General features: G+C 40.5%; 1 protein-coding gene and 1 non-coding gene across 4 annotated transcripts in view; one reads left to right on the top strand and one right to left on the bottom strand.

Moving 5' to 3' along the window:
- Positions 1-11,967: 11,967 nt before the first annotated feature.
- SERP2 (stress associated endoplasmic reticulum protein family member 2) overlaps positions 11,968-20,728 on the top strand; it is a 30,852-nt gene continuing 22,091 nt past the window's right edge. For all 3 annotated transcript variants that reach the window (XR_006355462.1, XR_006355461.1, XM_043990642.1), the window contains exons 1-2: positions 11,968-12,153; positions 18,126-18,198. Coding sequence is in view for 1 of the 3 variants with exons in the window: in XM_043990642.1 (XP_043846577.1) it covers positions 12,070-12,153; positions 18,126-18,198 (157 nt within the window). In the remaining 2 variants the exon portion in view is untranslated. The remainder of the gene's footprint in view (positions 12,154-18,125; positions 18,199-20,728) is intronic.
- Positions 18,376-18,478, bottom strand: LOC122752231. The gene has a single exon (XR_006356017.1). It is a non-coding gene; the product is annotated as a U6 spliceosomal RNA (small nuclear RNA).

Below are 20,728 nucleotides of genomic sequence, written 5' to 3'. Positions count from 1 at the left end.
GGGTCACAGATTGTAGTCTGAACAGAAGTAAAAACTTTTGACTATAAGAACTACGTAAATGTAAACCATTATTATTATTTTTTTTTGAATCAGGTGTTTGATTTCATTCATTCATGTAGGAAACTCCTTGTGAGAAAAGTCCCTCCACCAAGGCAGATTGGCAAATGATCTACTCAGATGATCTTTTTTTAAAATTTAATCATTTAATTCTTAAATGTTTATTTGTTAATGTTTTACATGTTTCATCTACCATTAAAATAAGCTTCTTGAAGGACAGAGATTTTGACAAAAATTCCTGTTTTTTTATATCCCCAACACCTAGCACAAGTCCATGAACATAATAAATACTTCAAAAGGTCATTAAATTGTACATACCCTTTGACCTAGTGATGTCACAGGCCCCTATCTCAAAGAGATCAAAGAAAAAAGGAAAGGGCTTATATATACAAAAATATTTATAGTAACTCTTTTTGCAGTGGCAAAAACTAAATTGGTGCCCATCAACCAGAGAATGACTGGACAAATTATGGAATATTTTACACTGAAAGAAATAATAAAAGAGAAACCTGGAAAGACTTGTGTGGAATGATACAGAGTGGAGTAACCAGAACCAGGAGAACAATTCCTACAGTAACAACATTGTAAAGACAAGCAACTTTGAAAGACTTGAGGACTCTGATCAATGCAATCACCAACCATGATTCCAGAAGTGATATAACTTAACCCTCATTGCCCTGCAAAAAAAAAAAAAAAGAAAGAAAGAAAAGAAAAAAAAAGAAAAAGAATGTAAATTCCTTGAGGGCAGGTACTTTTTTTTGTTTGTTGGTTGGTTTTCTTTATATCTCCTATTTTACAGCACAATGCTTCCCATTGTGGATTGATTGACAAGGGAAAAGTAGCAGCATTTATCCTCACCTTAATAAAAAAAAATTCTCTATCACTCCCGATCCACCATCATTCTTATCCTTGAGGCATGCTCCGTGAATGCATCCACTTTAGGTGTTGAACTTGCAGAGATAACTCCTCACACGCTTATTCAGGCTCCCTTTGAGACCAGAGGTTTGGGAGAGGCCTTCCCATGCCTTGCCCAGGGATCAAACCTATGATTTTATCAGCAGAGGACCGCTTCCTTAAACTAATCAGTTACAGACCTCACAAAAATAATACGTGGATAGATGGAACAAACTTGCAAAAATGTACTTGTTAAGATCACACAGCCAAGGACCAGAACTGGGAAACGGGCCCACATATAATGACTCCCAGTTCAACAGTCATCTGGCCATCTTTAATGGCTACATTCCTCTGTGTGTGTTTTGTCTGGCCCAACTACATGGCAAGCTTACTGATGGATGGGACTGCCCCTTCTGTCTCAATGCCTTCACATGATAAGGACTCGACAGATGTGGGGCAATTCATAGACTGGGTATCTCAAAAGTCTTAGGACAGTCTTAAATTTAATACCAGATAACAGCACTAAGACTTTGGGGACGCCCTGTATGTGTTAAAGTCCGTGGGTCCAAACCAATCCATTAAACTAGCCCGCACATCTGCAGACTGAGAGATGAGCTGTGCCAAATCCTGAAAAACACTTAATTTACGTTTTTTTCTTTTTAATGAAGTTAAATGAAAAGAATATGGGCGGGGGTGGGGGTGGGGAGGGGTCCTATAATTCAGAAAAAAAAGCAGATCCTACAGCCAATCTTTAGGGAGGTAGGAGTTGTAGATTTCTACATATGGGCATATATTTATTTATTCATTCATTCATTCATTCATTCATTCATTCATTCATTCATTTATTTATTTATATTTTTGCAGGGCAATGGGGGTTAAGTGACTTGCCCAGGGTCACACAGCTAGTAAGTGTCAAGTGTCTGAGGCCGGATTTGAACTCAGGTCCTCCTGAATCCAGGGTGGGTGCTTTATCCACTGTGCCACCTAGCCGCCCCCTGGGCATATATTTATTAACTTAGTCTAAGGTAGATAAGACTTCAAGGCCCAATATATATAGGGACATGAATAGACATACACATATGCGTTTGTGTGTATATGTATATGTATGTGTATGTGTGTATATGTTTATGTATATACAGGGTGAGTCAAAAGTCTTAGCAAAGTTTTAGCCTTTGATAGCTTAAATCCCTTTAATAGCATACAAAGGCACTGAAATGTTAAGGACACACTATATATGTGTGTATATGCATGTGTATTTGTATGTATAAACACATATATACATATGTTATATAGTGGTTGGAGAAAGGTGCCAATATGCATTGGTTGGTAGAAGAAATTTCTGAACAAGGATTTCCCTATATCAATAAAATCATTGGTAAAGTGCAAAACATATTGTACACATACATATACAAAGTAATACACATGTGAGCATATATGTATATATTCTATGTGTGTGAGAGAATTATATACAAGTATCTCTACACACATTATTTTGTGTACATGTGTATAATTTTTTCAATAGACCTATGATCACTGGTAAGTAAACTCCCTCAATCAATGAAGCTCAATACTTGATCTACAAGCTATAGAATAAGAGAAGTGTCTTGGGGCTCTGAGAGGTTTAGTGACTTGCCCAGGGTCATTTGGTAAGTATGTATCAGAAGTGGGTCGACCCTCTATCCACTTCACCACATAGTATCTCATTCTGTAGCCTAGAATTGTTGTGTAGACACCATGCCATCATTACTGATGGTTTTGAACTGGAATTCTTGGGAAGGTCTGTGTGAAGGTTTGGAGGAAGACTTCTGGGAGGAAGATGCCAGAAGCTGAGGAATAAGCAGGCAGTATTCAGAATTCATGTGACATCTTGAATATTGGCCCCACATTTGATCAGGTATTCTGTTCCCCCAGCTCTTCCATTCAGAGAGGCTGTAACAAGATGCTTCATTACTACTGCTGGGGCCAGTGAGGGTGTTTTGCTGTACTCATGAGGACAACGACTGGTGAGCTAAATAAACTGAGGATCCCTCAGAGACATTCTCCTTCTCCCCTGTCTCTGAGTCAGGGAAAGACACTTCCCTCCTAACTGAGTGATTCCTCCGAGGTCCACCTTTCACTCCCTTCTGGCCACGAAGGGGAAGGAGTCTGAGCAGAAAAAGTAATTTTCTGTTCCTGTAGCCAGAAGCACCTAGCTCTGACCACTATTATCTCCAATGAATTACCCCTCTACCCTTTGCCCCACCCCCTTATTATATTGCCTGCTCTCCTTTACATAAAATAAATTAGTGACCATTATTCCATATTGAAGAGGCAGCTAGGTGGAGCAGTGGCTAGAGCACTGGGGTTGGAATCAGGAAGTCCTGAGTTCAAATCTGGCCTCAAGACACTGAGTTGTGTAACCCTGGGCAAGTCACTTAACCTCTATTTGCCTCAGTAACTCAACTGGAGAAGGAAATGGCAAACCATTCCAGTATCTTTACCCAAAAAAAACCCATGGACAAGTCTATTGGGTCACAAAGAGTCCAGTGCGACAGAATTGAGTAATCAATGATAGCACAGAAGAGAGAGGTTTGGGGGAAACTGATCAGTCTGGGGAAAGTGGAAGATGCATCCAGTGTCTACCATTGAGAGATATGGGAGAGGAAACATCAGAGCAATCATTTCTAACCCACCTCCTTCCCCTTTCCTCAGAAATCACAAATCTTGGGCATCATTTTTCTTGCATTTATGCCTCACTTCTCCAACTAGGTGCTAAGCCCTTTGAGAAGAGATAATCTGTCTTACATTCCTTTATGTTCTGCCACAGTAGCTCCCCCGTACTTTGCATAGGCTAGTGAGTAGTCATTGAATCACATCATCAGTTTATGAAGTCTCCCACCTCACCCCACCCCCATCCCTCATTAGTGTATCAGTTGAAAAGAATTGCAGAAAACCTAGATTACAGAATGAGAAGAAAGGGTTCTTAGAAATCATTCAGTCTTGGGGTTATTGGCTTCCATGAACTTGTTTTGTTAATATTTTGATCACTGAATTTCAATGTAATTGATTTCCTTTTTAATTCCATGCATTTTATTTTATGCATTTAAAAACATTATTCTGAGGACTCCAGAGCCTTTACTAGCCTGTCAAAGGGATCCATGGCACAAACCACTGATTCAGTCCAATCTTTTCCTTAACAGTTGAAGAAATTTATGGGAAAAGAGGTTGAGCAATATGCCAAAGGTCACAGAGAGCAAATAGCAGAGGTAGAATTTGAATCCAGGTCCACTGAACCCCAAACTAGTATTCTTTACACCACACCGAGCCTAAATATCCATCCTAGTTTTATTTATATTACCTTGGACTTTAATTTATATCACCTTATAATAACATAAACGTGTCCAGTTGGTGTCAATGTGTTATTTCTATGTTATAAGTGAAATAGTAAAACGTTGCTTAGGAAATTATCAGGTGCTAGGAGGAGTCTCCACATTTTGCTGATGACTAAACCAAGGAAAACAGCAACAGGAAAACAGAAGGGGACTCATCCCAAACAAGAAGGTGGCCAACATGACGTCTAAAAAACTTTCATTCCTAGCTTCCAGTGGACCATTCCAGCTGGAAAAAAAATCTAGCAAACAAACACAACCATGGAACTAATTCAACGGAAATCAAGATGCCTTAGCACAAGGAGAAGCTTTAGCCTGAAATAGCTGATGAAATTTTAAAGAGAGGAAATAAATCGTCACTAGTAATGAAAACACTAAATTTAGCTCTCACTGAGGGAAATCCCACGCACCTCTGCAGCAGTTAGTCAGCCTGGTGAATAAATTGCCACGGGAGGTCATTAGAAGAGCAAAAGTAGGGCAGCTTTGTCTTCAGAACAAAATTATTTCAGCCAAGGAATCAAAGCAGAGAGGTGGGCAATTGGATCTTACATTTCATCGCTTCATCTCATCACCTACAGGGTCAAGAAGGAATCTCCCCGGTTATCATAGTGGTTTAACTTTCTGACCTGGGGCAGTGTTTCTGAGCTCAGGATGCTTAAGAAGGCATGCCTAGGAACTTGAATTCCATTGGTGGCAGGGTTTCTACAAAAAGGACATTTGGTGCTCCTGTGGATCTCTTCTAAAACACAGCTGAGGGAAATGTCTTCTGCTCTGTCTCAAATGCTCGCTAGCACATTGGTTTGTTTTTGTTTTTTTTTTTTTAAGAGCACTAGACTGGGAGGAAAGAAGAGTCCAGGGTTCTAACATCATCTCTGCTAATGACAAGTTGTGTGACTTTGGGCAATTACCTAGCCCCTCTGCATTTTAGCTTCCTCCTCTATCAAACTAGAAATAAAGCCACTAAACCCTACCTAAGAGTGTCTGTGGGTCCCATGTTGAATTAGTTTTAAAGTGGAATGTTGTCTATGTTTTATTGTATTTTTACTTATTTTGATAAATATTCTCGATTACATTTTAATCTGGTTGGGGCCAAACTTTGGAATGTTGCAGGCATCATGCATCCCTGGACCCTACGTTCAACACTTTTAAACCACAAGATCTCCATGATCCTTTCCACATAAGACATACTAGGTAACAATAATCTAATGCTTACAGTCAACTCTTAAATATTTAGGAAAAATTTATTCAGACTCTTAGCTTCTTGTCTTTCTCTATATAAACATCTCCAATGGAAGGTGAATTGTATAAATAAAAGGAGATGAAGATAAGAGAGTGCCTGATGACTCATTATATTTTAAATATACATATATATGTGTGTATACATATATACACACATGTGTGTATATATGTATGTATGTATCTAGATAGATCAATTGATCTCATCCTGGACACAGCTCACAGTTTAATCAAGGAAGGGATTGATAAATATAAAGTTGGGAAGCTATCTTGGGTTTTGTTGTCTTTGTTTTTTTTCTTTTCATTGCTAGTCCAAGTAGTCATGAGTTCATGATCCAAAACATCTTTGACCAAGGAGTTCAAAGTATTAAAAAGGCATTAGTTCAGGACTACTTCCTCTTTTTGTTTAGGGAAGTATGATGTAGATGGTGGTCAAGGCAGTGTGGCCCAGTGGGAAGAAATCAAAGAATGTGGAATTAGAAGCCCAGCCCACCTACTTACCTGTGTGGCATTGGCCACTTCACTTCTCTCTAGGCTATAGTTTACTTAACTGTAAAATGAGAGTGAAAGAGGGAGTTTGGACTTCATCGTTTCCAAGTATCTTTCCAGTTCTTGCTTCTATGAATGGGTGACATAGTACCTTTGAGTGCTAAAAGGTTTTTTTTTTTTTCAGGTTAAACATTTTTATTTCTATTTTTCTGTTCCAATCTCTATCCCTCCTTCCCTCCCTCCCCTCCCCACTTCCTGAGGGGGCAAACAATCCGATTAGATCATGCAAAACATCATCATATCTGTCACTGAATGAAAGAATGTGAAACATAGCACGCTTCAGTCTGTTCCATCAATATCAGTTCTTTGTTTTTGGAGGTGGAGAGTATGTTTCATCAATATTCTTTTGGGGTTGTCTCGGATTATTGTATTGTTGAGAACAGTCAAGTCATTCACAGCTCTTCATCCAACAACATTGCTGTCTCTGTGTACAATGTTCTCTTGGTTCTGCTCACTTCCCAGTATGTCATTTCATACATGTCTTTCCAAGCTTTTTTGAAGTCCTCCTGTTTGTCATTTCTTACTACACAGTAATATTCCACTACCATCAAATGGCACAGTTTGCTAAAAGTTTTAAGTAACGAAACCAAGGAGGGTCATAGGATTTAGAGAATCATGGCATTCAACTTGCTCATTTAACTGATGAAGGGTCCAAGACCAAGGGAGGTTGTGTCTTGCCCCAGGAAGGAAGGAAACAAGCATTTATGTATTAATCACCTCCTATGTGCCAAGCACTGTACAAAGCAATTTATAAATATCATCTTATTTGATTCTCACAACAACCCTGAGAACTAGGTGCTATTATTATCCCCATTTGACATTTGAGCAAACTGAGGCAGACAGCAGTTAAGCGCTTTGCCCAGAGTCACATAACTAGTATCTGAATCCGAATTGGAACTCAGACCTCCCTCTCTCTAAGTCCCTTTCTCTAAGCCTCCTAGGAAAAAGAGATAATAGTTCAGAAAGTCCATTATCAAACACAGGTTCTTTTAGTTCAGATCCAGTTACCTTTTCCACCACAACACTGTTGGCTAAACCTGGTTAATGACCTGTTAACTCAGACCAGCTAGACAGCACGGTCCATAGAGCAGCAGACATGGAATCAGGAAGACCCAAGTTCAAATATGGCCTCAGATACTTATCTGGGTAACCCTGGGCAATTCACTTAAACTTTCTTAGCCTCAGTTTCTTCATCTGTCAAATGAGGGGGGTTTAACTTGAAAGCCTCCAAGGTCCTTGGCATCTCTAGATTGATGATGCTATATGAAATCCTTTTCTCTTCAGTATATAGCAGGGATAGTGGCTGAATCTCTAACTCAGTTTCCTCTTCTATAAAAATGAGGATAATGATAGCATCTACATGACAGAGTGGTTGAGGATCAAATGAGATAATATATGTAAAGCACTTTGAAAACCTTAAAGCACTATCTCTTAATAATAATAATAGCTGGCTATTAGTATTGTTGCTGTTGAATAACCAACTGGCTCTTCACTGAATTTAATGATACTCATGTTTGTCCAAGTATCAAGATAATGTACTGACATACTTTATGGAGAGAGATAACATGCATGTGCTCGGACTCACCAATCCCAGGTTCTAATTTGTTTGGTCTTGATTTTATTCACATGCTTGTTAGAAATTCTTACTGTTGGGGGCAGCTAGGTGGTGCAGTGGATAAAGCACCAGCCCTGGATTCAGGAGGACCTGAGTTCAAATCCGACCTCAGACACTTGACACTTACTAGTTGTGTGACCCTGGACAAGTCACTTAACCCTCATTGCCCCACAAAAAGAAAAAAAGGAATCTAGAAATTCTTACTGTCAGGGCTAGGCAGCTGAGTAGCACAGTATATAGAGTGCCAGGACTGGATTCAGGAAGACCTGAATTCAAATTTGGCCTCAGACACCTTACGAGCTATGTGATGTTGGGCAAATCACTTAGCCCTGTTTACCTCAGTTTCCTCATCTGTAAAATATACTGAAGAAGGAAATGGCAAACCACTCCAGTATCTTTGCCAAGAAAACCCCAAATGGGGTCACAAAGAGTCAGACACGACTGAACAACAAAGAACAACGAAAATGACCATTTTTGAAATAAATGTTCACCAGCAAGCACATTTCTGCATTCCAAGCAGAGCCAGATTCTCCAAACTGTGGTTTATCACTGTGTTCCAGTAGTACATGGTAAAGTTCCTGCTTCCTGTAGAGGTTAATCAGGGCAACTTCACTGTCCACCCTACTCCGTTTCTTTACTCATTTATGTAGCCCCATACAAATAAACACTTAATAAATGCTTCTGAAAATGGTGATGAGCAAGGTAAGAGAGAGGAGAAAGCCTGATGATAGGAAACAAACTTCATTAGCTTCTTAGGTGACCTCTTGCAGAATTGTTCATGAGCATCTCAGACTCGGATCAGGGAGAAGAGGGATGACCAAGAAAGGGAAGCAGGTAGTATAGCAGTATTAGTATAGTATTATTAGTCTAATAAATATTTATGGATAATAATAATGATGGTGATGGTGATGATAGCACTAATACAGAACTTTGAGGTTTGCAAAGCACATTACAAGCATTATCTTATTCTGATCCTCAAAATCACTCTGGAAGATTGGTGTTAATTTTTCTTTCTTTCTTAGTCCCACTGTTTGTTTTTCTTTTTAAAAAATTTCCCCAATTACATGTTAAAACAATATTTTAACATTTTTTAAAGTTTTGAGCTTCAAATTTTATCCACCCCCCCCAGCAGTAAGCAGAGATAGATTATACACGTACAATCATGTAAAACATTTCCATATTAGTTATTTTGTACAAGAAGACTCTAATAAAAGAAAAAGAATGAAAGCGAGAAATTGCATGATTCGGTCTTTTTCAATCAATATGACTTCTTTCTCTGGAAGTGGATACTATGCTTCATCATTAGTCCTTTAGGATTGTCTTAGATCATTGTATTGATGAGAATAGCTAAATCATTCACATTTCTTCATCAAACAATATTGCTGTTACTGTGTATAATGTTCTTCTGGTTTTGTGCATCAGTTCATGTAAGTCTTTCCAGGTTTTTCTAAAATCATCCTGCTCATCACTGTTTATAGCACAAATAATAATACTCCATCACAATTATATACCACAGTCTTTTCAGCCATTTCCCAATTGATAGGCATCCCTTTTATTTCCAATTCTTAGCCACCACAGAAAGAGCTGCTATAAATATTTTTGTACAAATAAGTTATTTCCCCCTTTTAAAAATGTCTTTGGGATATAAACCTAGCAGTGGTATTGATAAATCAAAAGGTATGCAGTTTTATAGCCCTTTGGGTATAGCTCCAAATTGCTCTCCAGAATGGTTGGATCAGTTCACAACTCCACCAACAGTGGATTAGTGTCCCACTTTTCCCACATTCCTACCGACATCCATCACTTTCCTTTTTTGTCATATTAGCCAATCTGATGAGTGTGAGGCGGTAGGTTGGTGTTGTTATTATCCCCATTTTATGGATGAGAAAACTGAAGCAGATAGTTAAGTGACTTGCTCAGGGTCGAACAGTTAGTAAGTGTCTGAGGACACTTTTGAACTCAGGTCTCCCTGACTCCAAACTTGGGGCTCTCTATACTGATATTTATCCAGGTTTTAAGCTTTGCAAAGCCCTTTTCCTGATTACATTATTTGATCCTCAGGACAACCCTGTGAGGCAGGGGAGATTATTATTTCCATTTTAAAGAAGCCTGTAGGAAACAGGCTCTAATAGAGTTGAGTGATTATATCAGGGATTTAACTAGTAAACTGGGGGTGGGGGTGGGACCGAGTTCTAAACCAGGCTTTCTCTGACTTTCTTTCTCCTAAATTAGGTAAAATTTGAATAATGTTCTGCCCCTCCCCCACCAAAAAGCCAAACCAAAACAAAACCCTCTAGGAAACACACAGAAGCCAATGCAAGAGAAGGTCTCGAGGAAAGTTGGCATAAAGTCAGTAGAAATGTTATCCCATTCCAATCTCCCCACCCATTTAACTATTCCCATCTTGCACCACCTCAGCCCTTTCCAGGCTGAAAACCTGATGTGAATTCCAGCCCCTAGTCTTTCTCTACAACCCTCTACAGAGAAAATCTGTTCCCAAGCCAAAAGCGGAAGTGAAGTATGAGGAGAAAGGGGGCTTGCCGTCTTAGGCCAATCCTGGCATCTTTTCCCATCTGCAATTCTGTATCTTGTCATCTCATTGAAACCCTTCCAGTCTCCCATCGTCTGTCTTCTTCTAGCACCTGGAGGATTGACCTTGGGTGGCTCCCATGCTCAGTAGAGTTAACGGAAGAACCAATCTCCAGGACTTAGACGGTTGGTTAGGGCTGCCTGCTTAGAGGGAGGTAAGACACCGCACCATAGCTCCGGTCAGGGTGCAGTGACTGGCCCTGGGCTTTTCGAGGGGACACTGACTCCAGTTATTAAAAAAAAAAAGAGGAAGGAAAAAAAAAAGGAAAAAAGGAAAGAAACTTCCCCCGCTCCCAAAGCTCAGCACCACCCCTGGCCCCCAAGAACCCAGGGGCGAGGCTCATCCCACCGCACCCTGGCTGGGCCGAGCATTGGCATATTTTGTTCTGTTTTGCAAGCAGCCAGCCCTCTTTCCAGCCCAGAAGTACCAAGGAGAGAGGATGTTTCTTCCAGAACACTTCGGTCAAGTCCTTGAACTCGAAGTTGCCAGCTCTCCCACCCCAACATCCGTAACCACACTCCACATCCTCTGCTCAGCCTCAGCTCCATCTCGATCTTTGGAAACACTAAGTGCCAAGGGTGGCTTCGAAGGGAAATCTGTGTCCAGGGCACCGTCGTACCCTGAAGACTAAGCTGGCGATAGGTGGCTGGGGGGGATGGGGACTGTGAGGGGAGGAGGGGAAGGGGAATGTGGATAGTGATGTCTGCATGGGACCTGGCCCATACACCCTCTCCTCTGGTGCTGGGTCATTCTAGGGGTCGAATGCCTGGGGATGGAGCGGTGGGGACAAGTTCCACCCCCTCCCCGGTACTCCCCTACCCCTCCATCCCCTGGGGATTAGAATCTTGCATTCCCCAACGTTCCACCCTCAGAACTTTGTCACGTAGAGCCTCCTATTCCCACGGCCCTGAAAGGAGCCGCTGCCACCCGGGGAAGGACACGTGGATGTGTCTGCTCTTGTTTCTGTGTGGTTTAGGTAGCAGGAGGACCGGAAGGATAACAAGGAAGTAGGAAAGGGTTTCCTGAGATGAGAGATTACTTCCGTCCATCCTCTTTCCCGTTTGGAAGCGGCAAGAGCTCGGGATTGGGACTGGGACAGGGACTGGGACCTGGGGCCCGGGGCTGGAACCACAGCAGCAGCTCCCAAGCGCTTTTCCTTCTTACGTGAAGGCAGCAGGAAGCAGGTGGGGAGGGAGCATGGCTAATTCTATGTAATAAGACTCAGCCCTATTGGAGAGGGTCTGGAGTAGAGATAGAGAAAGAAACAAAAAGACATCGGGGAGAGAGAGAGGGGGGGGGGAAGGAAGGAAAGAAGGAAAGAAGGAAGGAAGGAAGGAAGGAAGGAAGGAAGGAAGGAAGGAAGGAAGGAAGGAAGGAAGGAGGGAAGGAAGGAGGGAGGGAGGGAAGGAAAGAAGGAAGGGGAGGAGAGGAAGAGAGAAAGGAAGAAAGAAAGAGGGAGGAAGAGAATAAGAAAGAAAGAGGGGCAAAGAAGGGGAGGAAGAGAGGGAGGGAGGGAGGGAGGGAGGAAGGAAGGAAGGAAGGAAGGAAGGAAGGAAGGAAGGAAGGAAGGAAGGAAGGGGAGGAGAGGAAGAGAGAAAGGAGGAAGAAAGAGGGAGGAAGAGAATAAGAAAGAAAGAGGGGCAAAGAAGGGGAGGAAGAGAGGGAGGGAGGGAGGAAGGAAGGAAGGAAGGAAGGAAGGAAGGAAGGAAGGAAGGAAAGAGGGAAGGAAGGAGTTTAAAACAATTAAAAGCAGCCAAGCAATGGTGGCCAAACAGCGGATCCGGATGGCTAACAAGAAGCACAGCAAAAACATCACACAGAGAGGGAACGTAGCCAAAACCCTGGTAAGGCAGGAGGAGATGGATGCTGTGCTATGGTGGGTTGGGGAGGGGGTGCTTTCTTTCTCCCTAAGGCTGAGCATGAATCCCTTCCTCTTTATATACTCTGCCATATGCTGCTTCTGTCCAATGAGGATGGGGATACCATAGACTGTGCACCTGGGCATAGAGGAGAGCAAAGAATAAAGACCCTTTTCCCAAACTGAGAAAACTAGGAGAGAAGGGTGATGAATGCCTAGAGAGGGCAACAAAGGGATCATAAGATTTTGACTTGAAAGGGACCTTAGAGACTTTAGGAACGTGGTATCAAAGTTTGGGAATTGGAAGGGACCTTACACCCTAAAGCTAAGTGACTTCCCCACAGGGTGGCAGAGATGGAATTCAAGCCTCTGTTCTGCACATCAAGGACTTTTTCCATTACTCTAGCTAGACCAGTAGCTTTGCCCAACAGACTTTCCCACCTCTGTGGCAGGGGCTAGCTACCAGACTCATGGTTGAGTCAATAGAAGTGGAGAGAGGATCCTAGCTAATACAGTAACAAATCACTCTGATTATTATCTCATGTCTTGGTTATGGTGGACTACAAAGCAAGATGAGCTCACAGGAATGATTCTAATTGAGCCATATCTGAAGAAGTCTTCCAAACAGTGGGGTATTCTCGGAAAGAATGAAAGCCACATCACTAAAGAAAAGGTAATTTAGATTCGAGGTGCAACTAAGTGGTGCAGTGGATAGAGTGCAGAGCTTGGAGTCAGGAAGACTGATCTTCCTTAGTTCAAATCCCACTTCATATATTTACTGGCTGTGTGACCCTGGGTAAGTCACTTAGCCCTGTTTGCCTCAGTTTCCTCCTGTGTAAAAAGAGCTGGGAAAAAAAGAGCTGGAAAAGGAAATGGCAAACCACTTGAGTGGTTTGGCAAGAAAACACCAAATAGGGTCATGAAGCGTTGGACAGGACTACAAATGCCCAAATGACAACAAAAAACTTGAATTTAGGGCAAGGATTGGAAATTACACCTTCAGTCCAGGGATAGGTGTTTCTTTTGTTTTTGTTATTGTTTGCTTTGTTTTTTCCCCAGTTCTTAATTTTTGGAATCCTCCCTACTGTTTTATTTTAAAGTTTTATTCCATGGGAGTGTAATTAGGTAGACTCATTTCTCCATCTTCCTAACTTTCCATTTCTTTGATGAGGCTGGCTGCCATTAGGCAAAACCTTAAGTAAAAGTAAAATATTACTGTTATTCACATTGCCAACTGCAGAAACATGTCATGGGTTCATTTTGAGGTTCATTCTCCTCTTAATGCATGATCCTGGTTAACCTGCTAGTAAAGTCAATAGGGTGACAGGCTGGAAATGGTCTTGAAAAAGTACCTCATCCATTTCCCTCATTTTACAAGTGAGGAAACTGGAGCCTAAAAAAATAATGAAATGGCTTTCCTGAGATCAGACAGGTAGTAAATGATGGATCCAGGTAATGGACAATTCTGGTGCTAGGATTATTTCTGAGTTTGAAAGAGCCTGTTTTAGGGGCAGCCAGGTGGCCCAGGGGAGGACCTGAGTTCAAATACAGCCTCAGACACTTGACACTTACTAGCTGTGTGACCCTGGGCAAGTCACTTAACCCTCATTGCACCACAAAAAAAGAAAGAGCCTATTTCAAACACTGAAATATTTACGGTTACAAATCAGCAAAACATATACTTTGTGCTGAGGGGGAAGGCCTCTTTGTCAAAGTGAAGTACATTACATAGGAAATACCAAGTAGCTTTACCTGAATAGCCTTGGGCAAATTACTTAACCTTTCCCGGCCTCAGTTTCCTCAAATGTAAATGAAGGTGTTATACTGTAGGGCTTCTGAGGTCTGTTTCAGCTCCAAATGTATGATTCTAAGCAAGAGTAGGACAGACTGGCATACTGTGTTGTTTTCTATTAAACAAGACACCTAGAAATGTCTTATCCCATTTGCTTGAGTGGAAGTTCCATAGAGACTTTGGCGTTTGACTAGAGAAGTCAGCTGAGCCAATTGGACAACATCTTTCCTTTATGACTCACATAACTGTCCAAAAGTGAAATCTGCTAACACCATGCTATATAGAACCCATGTAAAACTGGACTACATGAAACGGCAGAGAAACTCTGGGTGTAAACTGAACTTTACTTTGAATCTTATACATAGAGTTCCAAGCTAAACTACTCCCTGTCTGTCTTTCTGTGATTTATTGAGACATTTCATTGAGCTGTTGGTAGTAAAACTTCCAGCTCAGGTTTTATAGTGCTATTGAATGGGAAACATTTTTCCACTGAAGTATGTCTCCTCATCTCATTTCAACTCAGTAGAAACCTGCTGTGCTAATTAATATTCAAGTATGTACTTTCAACCTTACCCCTAAGAGATAATGTCTCCTCCAGCTCACACTGTCAACTAGAAGGGAGTTTTGGGATGTGTTGTTGGGTTTTTTTGCAGGGCAATGGGGGTTAAGTGACTTGCCCAGGGTCACACAGCTAGTAAGTGTCAAGTGTCTGAGACCGGATTTGAACTCAGGTACTCCTGAATCCAGGGCCGGTGCTTTATCCACTGCGCCACCTAGCCGCCCCCGGGGGTGTGTTTTTTTTTAAAACCTTAACTGGGAAGGAATGTTCCCCTGACATTCACCTGACTGCCTAAATCTACACCAACTTGTAATGAAAGGTTTCCTTGCCAAGGGGAATATTTGTATGTAATATTTGAGTACAACTGGATGGCTGTTTACTTCACTTCTCTGCTAGCTTCCTAACTAACTTTGATGTAAATGGATTAGCCCCATCAAGGTGAGATGAAATTCTCTCAAAAGAAAACAATGAAATCTGATTTTCCAAATTCCTAGTCAAACACAATTAAACTGGTAATATTTCTGTGTTCCGGGTTTCTTTCAAAAAATTAGGAGATTTGAAGTGGATTAGTTCTAAAATTTCAGGCAGAACATTTAGTTTGGGAATTCGAGGGAGCCTCCATTGTAAAGAAATTTCATCAACCCATGTGAACCACAGCTGTTTTGCAATGTCGTCTTACAGAGTTGTCTGGGGCCCCAGGGAGATTAAATGATTTCCCTAGGGTCCTTCAGTCAGAATCTCCATCCTGATGCTGAGGCCATTTCTCTATCCACAGAAGAGGATTAGGGGGAGCAGCTAGCCAACAAAACCATCAATGGAATCTAAGATGGGCAGCTATCAGCTACTGAAAAAAAAAATTATTGCTAATGAATCGTGATTTAGAAATTTGGGCAACTCTTGACCCCAGTTTCCAAGTTTCCATCTATAAACTTTTTCTTCCTGTAGATTAAGAAGCTTTATGCCAGTCAACAAGTCATTACTAGGTTTCTAAATTCTTTAAAAAGTTTTTTTGACTAGCCGTATAAGCAAAGTAACTTCTTCTTTAGCAAGTGTGGAAAAATACTGGCAAAACGAGATTGTATTAAACTAGCTCAGACTAATTTAATGTGGGAGAGTTGAGTCAAGATGAGAGGGGCATATATCAAAATCTGTTCCAAGTGACTTCAGTTAACATTGATTTATGTACTTGGTCTAGAGTAGACCAGGCCATAAGACCAAATGTAATGGTGGCACTGTGAAATCTCCACTTAGAGTTATCATTTTCCATTATTGGGTCAAGAGCAATATGGTGAATTGAAAGAATGATTTAACTTCTCTTATTACTTACAGAACACTGTCGGATAGAATTCTTCATCTCCCTGAGAGGAGAAGTCCATGAATTATCTCTTCTTCAGTCGAAATTTGCCTGACATCACACATTAAAGCAAGCTGCTAAGGAAATCATTGATGAAAAACCCAACCTTTGCCCATTAGGAGTTGTAGTTGAAAGCATGTCCCAATCCTCTCTACCTGATATAAATGATTGGGTTTTTTTTTCTTCACTAAGCCTTAACCACTAATGAGAGATTTCACTAAATAAATAATCCAGATCAATCCCAAAAAGCTGGTGAAAGCTTTTAACAGCAGAAAATAACTTGCCTTTTAAGGTTTATAGTTAGTCAAGACCTATTTGAGCCCAGAGCTAATAAGAATGTAATTATGTATCTTTTGGTTTTTTCTTTCTTTCTTTTTTGTCCCTTTCAGTTTTGTCTTGGCAATGCCTTTTCTGGATCTTTTGGGCACAATTGCCCAAATGCCCTTAATTTATGCATAATATGTATATATGTGTGCCTGTATATATATATGTATATACACACATGTATATGCATGTATACATATATGTATATACATACACATGCATATATGTGTGTGTATATATATTTGTTGATTGATTTCTTTGAGGTTTAAGAACTTCCAGGTATTCAGTGAAATTACTTGTTAGGACTAAATTTTTGCCGTGGTGGTGGTGAAGAAGATGATGATGATAATGGCTGACATATACTTAACACTTTATATACATCCTCTCTTTGATCCTCCTAACTGCCCTAAGAAGAAGGTACTAGAGGGGGCAGGTAGGTGGCGAAGTGGATAGAGCACCGGCCCTGGAGTCAGGAGGACCTGAGTTCAAATTCAGCCTCAGATACTTGACACTTACTAGCTGTGTGACCCTGAGCAAGTCACTTAACCTTCATTGCCCCGACCCCCCCCCAAAAGGAGGTACTAGAGGTATTATCATCCTCATTCTACAGATGAGGAAACAATCTGGGAGAGGTTAAGTAATTTACCCAGGGGCACACAACTAGTGTTGGAGGCAAGCTTAGAAGCCAAATCTTCCTTGACTCTAAGGCCATCTTGCTCATTGACCCATCCTCCCTCTGAGTACAAATGGGATGGATGAAATCTATGCAAGAAAGGAAAATTATTTTTATAAGGAAAGTTTGGAGGGAATTGTTTCATGTAGAAAGGTTTAGGTTAAACTTTCACAGATCATAGAATGTCAGAGCCAGAAGGTCTCTTAGAAATAATCTTGTCATTTTGCAGGTGAGAAAAGTCCAGCTTGATGAGCTGAGACCTCAGGAGGCTGAGTTAACTGGTCCAAATCATGCAACTAGTTAATGACAGGAGTAACCTTAGAAACCAGGTCTCTTGACTTCTAGTCCAGTCGTTATAGGATGCTGCTATTTTTCTTGAGTAAAAGATCCTAGGCTCCTGTCCTTATTCCCTCCTTGCAGTCTGTGTGACCTTTGGCAAGGTGTGGACTTTCTCTAGGCTATTGGGTTCTTACCTGTAAAATGGCAGTGGGGGAAGGGGGCAGGGCTATGACAGCTGGACTTGATCAAGGGTTCTGGACTTGGGGTCTGTGACTTTTAGAAAAGATATTTTTGATAGCTGTATTTCAATACAGTTGGTTTCCTTTGTGATCCTATGAATTTTATTTAATACATTTAAAAACATTATTCTGAGAAAGGCTCTTTAGGCTTCAGCAGGCCCCATGACACTAAAATGGTAAAGAACCCCTGGGCTAGATCGCTAAATTCCTTTACAATTCTAAATTATAGGATTCTCTGATGCTTTAATCCCCTCCAAATCAGGATTATTTGTATCAGGGCTTTTGCTTGTGTTCATCCTCCATCCCAATGGCACAGAAAAGAACATTCTGAGAAAGGAAAAAGAAATTAACTTGATTAACACATTCTCTCTCTCTCTCTCTCTCTCTCTCTCTCTCTCTCTCTCTCTCTCTCTCTCTCTCCCTCTCTCCCCTCCCTCTTCTTTTCTCTTGCTTCCGCTCTCATTTTCTTCTCTCTTTCTCTTCCCTCCCTCAATCTCTTCTCTCTTCTTCTTTCTTTTTCTTCTCCTCGTTCTTCTTTCCATGTCTCTCAATACTTGTCTCTCTTTCTCAATGAAAAAGTCTTTCTCAAAGACTTATAGTCTTCATTAATTCAGAAGTTGGAGGTGGGTATAAATTAGCCCCCAGGCCTCCCTTTATATGTGACCTAGAAAGGCAAATTATTATTATTTTTAAATAAAGCAAATCTAATTCTCTTTTCTCTGGTCGCTCCCATTTCAGAGACCACAAGAAGAGAAATACCCTGTGGGCCCGTGGCTGCTGGCACTGTTTGTTTTTGTTGTCTGTGGATCAGGTATGGACACTGCCCCTGAGAACAAATGAAGGGTGTTTCAATGTTTGCCTTCACTTCCATGTTATTCTCTATCAGTGGAGAAAACATGTTTTATCTAGAAGGACAGCCTATTAGCAGTATATCACTTTCAGATTCATACTAATGATCTCCTTGCTCTTGAGCTAATGCATTTTTTTTTAAAATATGGAACATTTTGTGAATTTGCGTGTCATCCTCACTTAGGCGCCATGCTAATCTTCTCTGTACCATTCCAATTTTAGTACATGGGCTACCAAAGCCAGGGTGAGTTGATCCACTGTTAATAGGGACATAGATCCCTCTTGTCCTGGCGAAGAAGGCTCAAAGGTACCATGTGACATCTGTTCAGCCCTCTCCTGTCCCCCAACCCAGCAAAGAAATAACCCTAATGGTAGAAGAATAAGATCAAAGGTCAAATGGGATAAATGTGTAAAGAGCTTTGTAAACTCGAAAACATTAACTAAATGCTAGCTGGTATTGTTATTATGGATTCTCTTGTTGTCTCTATTTTGACAGACCAAATATGGATAGCCTCAGAGCTAGTATAACTCATCATACCAAAATGAATTGACCAAAGTAGATATAATAACAGCAACTAGCATTTATATAATACATTAAGGTTTGTAAAGGAAGCAATTTACAAATGTTATCTCATCATCATCATAACCCTGAGATAGGTGCTATGATTATCCCTAGTTTACAGATTAGAAAACTGAGGCAGACAGAAGTTTAGTGACTGGTCCAGGGTCATATAGCTAGTAAATGTCCGAGGTTGAATTTGAACTTTGGTCTTCCTGACTCTAGGCCTAGCTCTCTATTCATTGCATCATCTATACCCGCCTAAACATATAAATTTTAACTGTTACCGCAACCCACTAGTTCAAAGAAGAATTAGAACTTCTTGGGGGAAGTCACAGTAAGAGTGTTCTGTCTGAGATACGGTTCACATTCCAGAGAGTGACACATTCTTGTCCAGGATTGATGCCCTGGGTTCTCTTGTTGGTTTGAGCCTTTGACCTATAGCTCATCTGGTCATCTCAGATTTGGGAAGCTATATATTCATGGCAGGTTTCACTTTCACATTGTTTTCCTCCCAAGATCACCCCTGGGGGGAAATACCCTGAGGAAGCATGACCTGAAATGGTGGAGTTTTGTAACCTTGCAAATGATTATCAAGATTCCTGAAGTTGGAGATTTGAGCTGATCATAGGTCCCTGTTGTCCTGGTGACTAAAGCAAATAGGTTATTACGTGACATCCACCCTGCCCTTTTCTGGCTCCCAGCTCAGAGCCAAGGAAGTTGTTCTCCCTAGCCTACTTTAATGACTCCAACAAGACATGCAAAAATACGAGACTTAGAGTTAGGAAGACCTGGGTTCAAATCCTGCATCTAGGGGCAGCTAGGTGGCACAGTGTATAAAGCACCAGCCCTGGATTCAGGAGGACATGAGCTAAAATCTGACCTAAGACACTTGACACTAGCTGTGTGACAAATCACTTAACCCTCATTGTCCTGCAAAATAAATAAATAAATGAATAGATAGATAGATAAATTAATAAATGAATAAATAAATGAATTGATGAATAAATGAATGAGTGAATAAATAAATGAATGAATGAATAGACAAATGAATGAATAAACGAATAGATAGATAGATAGATAGATAGATAGATAGATAGATAGATAGATAGATAGATAGATAGATAGAAAATCCTGCATTTGACCTTTAGCTCTGTGACCATGAACAAGTCACCTAACATATCTGAGCTGACTCAGTTTCCTCATATATAAAATTAAGGGTTCCTTCCAGCTCTAACTCCCTTTATCAAGGGAGAAGCCACTGAGTAAACTATGTTCTTTTGATTTTCTAGAGCAGTGTTTTCCCCAAAAGAAACCAAACCCCATAGGAGGCAGAGGAAGATATTGGTCCCAAGTGCTGTTTGGTCTTTTGTGGCTCAGAATTGTTTAGTTTGCAGGACCATCTGCTAGGAATTTTTACCCAAGTGAAAAAACACTTAGGAGGAAGGAAAGCAAATGAAAAACAAATCAGAAAGAGGAGAAAACCCTAAGGGGTGTCCCAGGTATAATAATAAATTACATTTATATGGCATTTTAAGGTTTGTAAAAAGCATTACAAATAACTCATTTTATTTCCACAACAAACCCAGGAGATAAATGGCACTATTTTTCTCATTTTACATAAAAGGAAACTAAAGTAAAGATTAAGTGACTTTCTCAGGGTCACACAGCTAGTAAATGTTTGAGATATAATTTGAAGCCTTCTGTTATATACATATACATATATAGACACATACACAAACACATACATATATACATATATATACATACACACATATATTTAAATATAAATATATAAATATCCATATATACACATATACATATATATGTTTTCATTTTGCATTACCTTCATTTCTGCTTATAGCCCTTCCACTTCCTTTATACAGTAAGCCATTCCTTATAGCAAAGAATGAAAAAGAAAAAAAAAATGTAA

The sequence above is a fragment of the Dromiciops gliroides genome, chromosome 3 (assembly GCF_019393635.1).
Source record: "Dromiciops gliroides isolate mDroGli1 chromosome 3, mDroGli1.pri, whole genome shotgun sequence".
NCBI lineage: Eukaryota > Metazoa > Chordata > Mammalia > Microbiotheria > Microbiotheriidae > Dromiciops > Dromiciops gliroides.
Note: the sequence above shows the minus strand (reverse complement) of the source record. Positions and strands in the feature narration are given on the sequence as shown.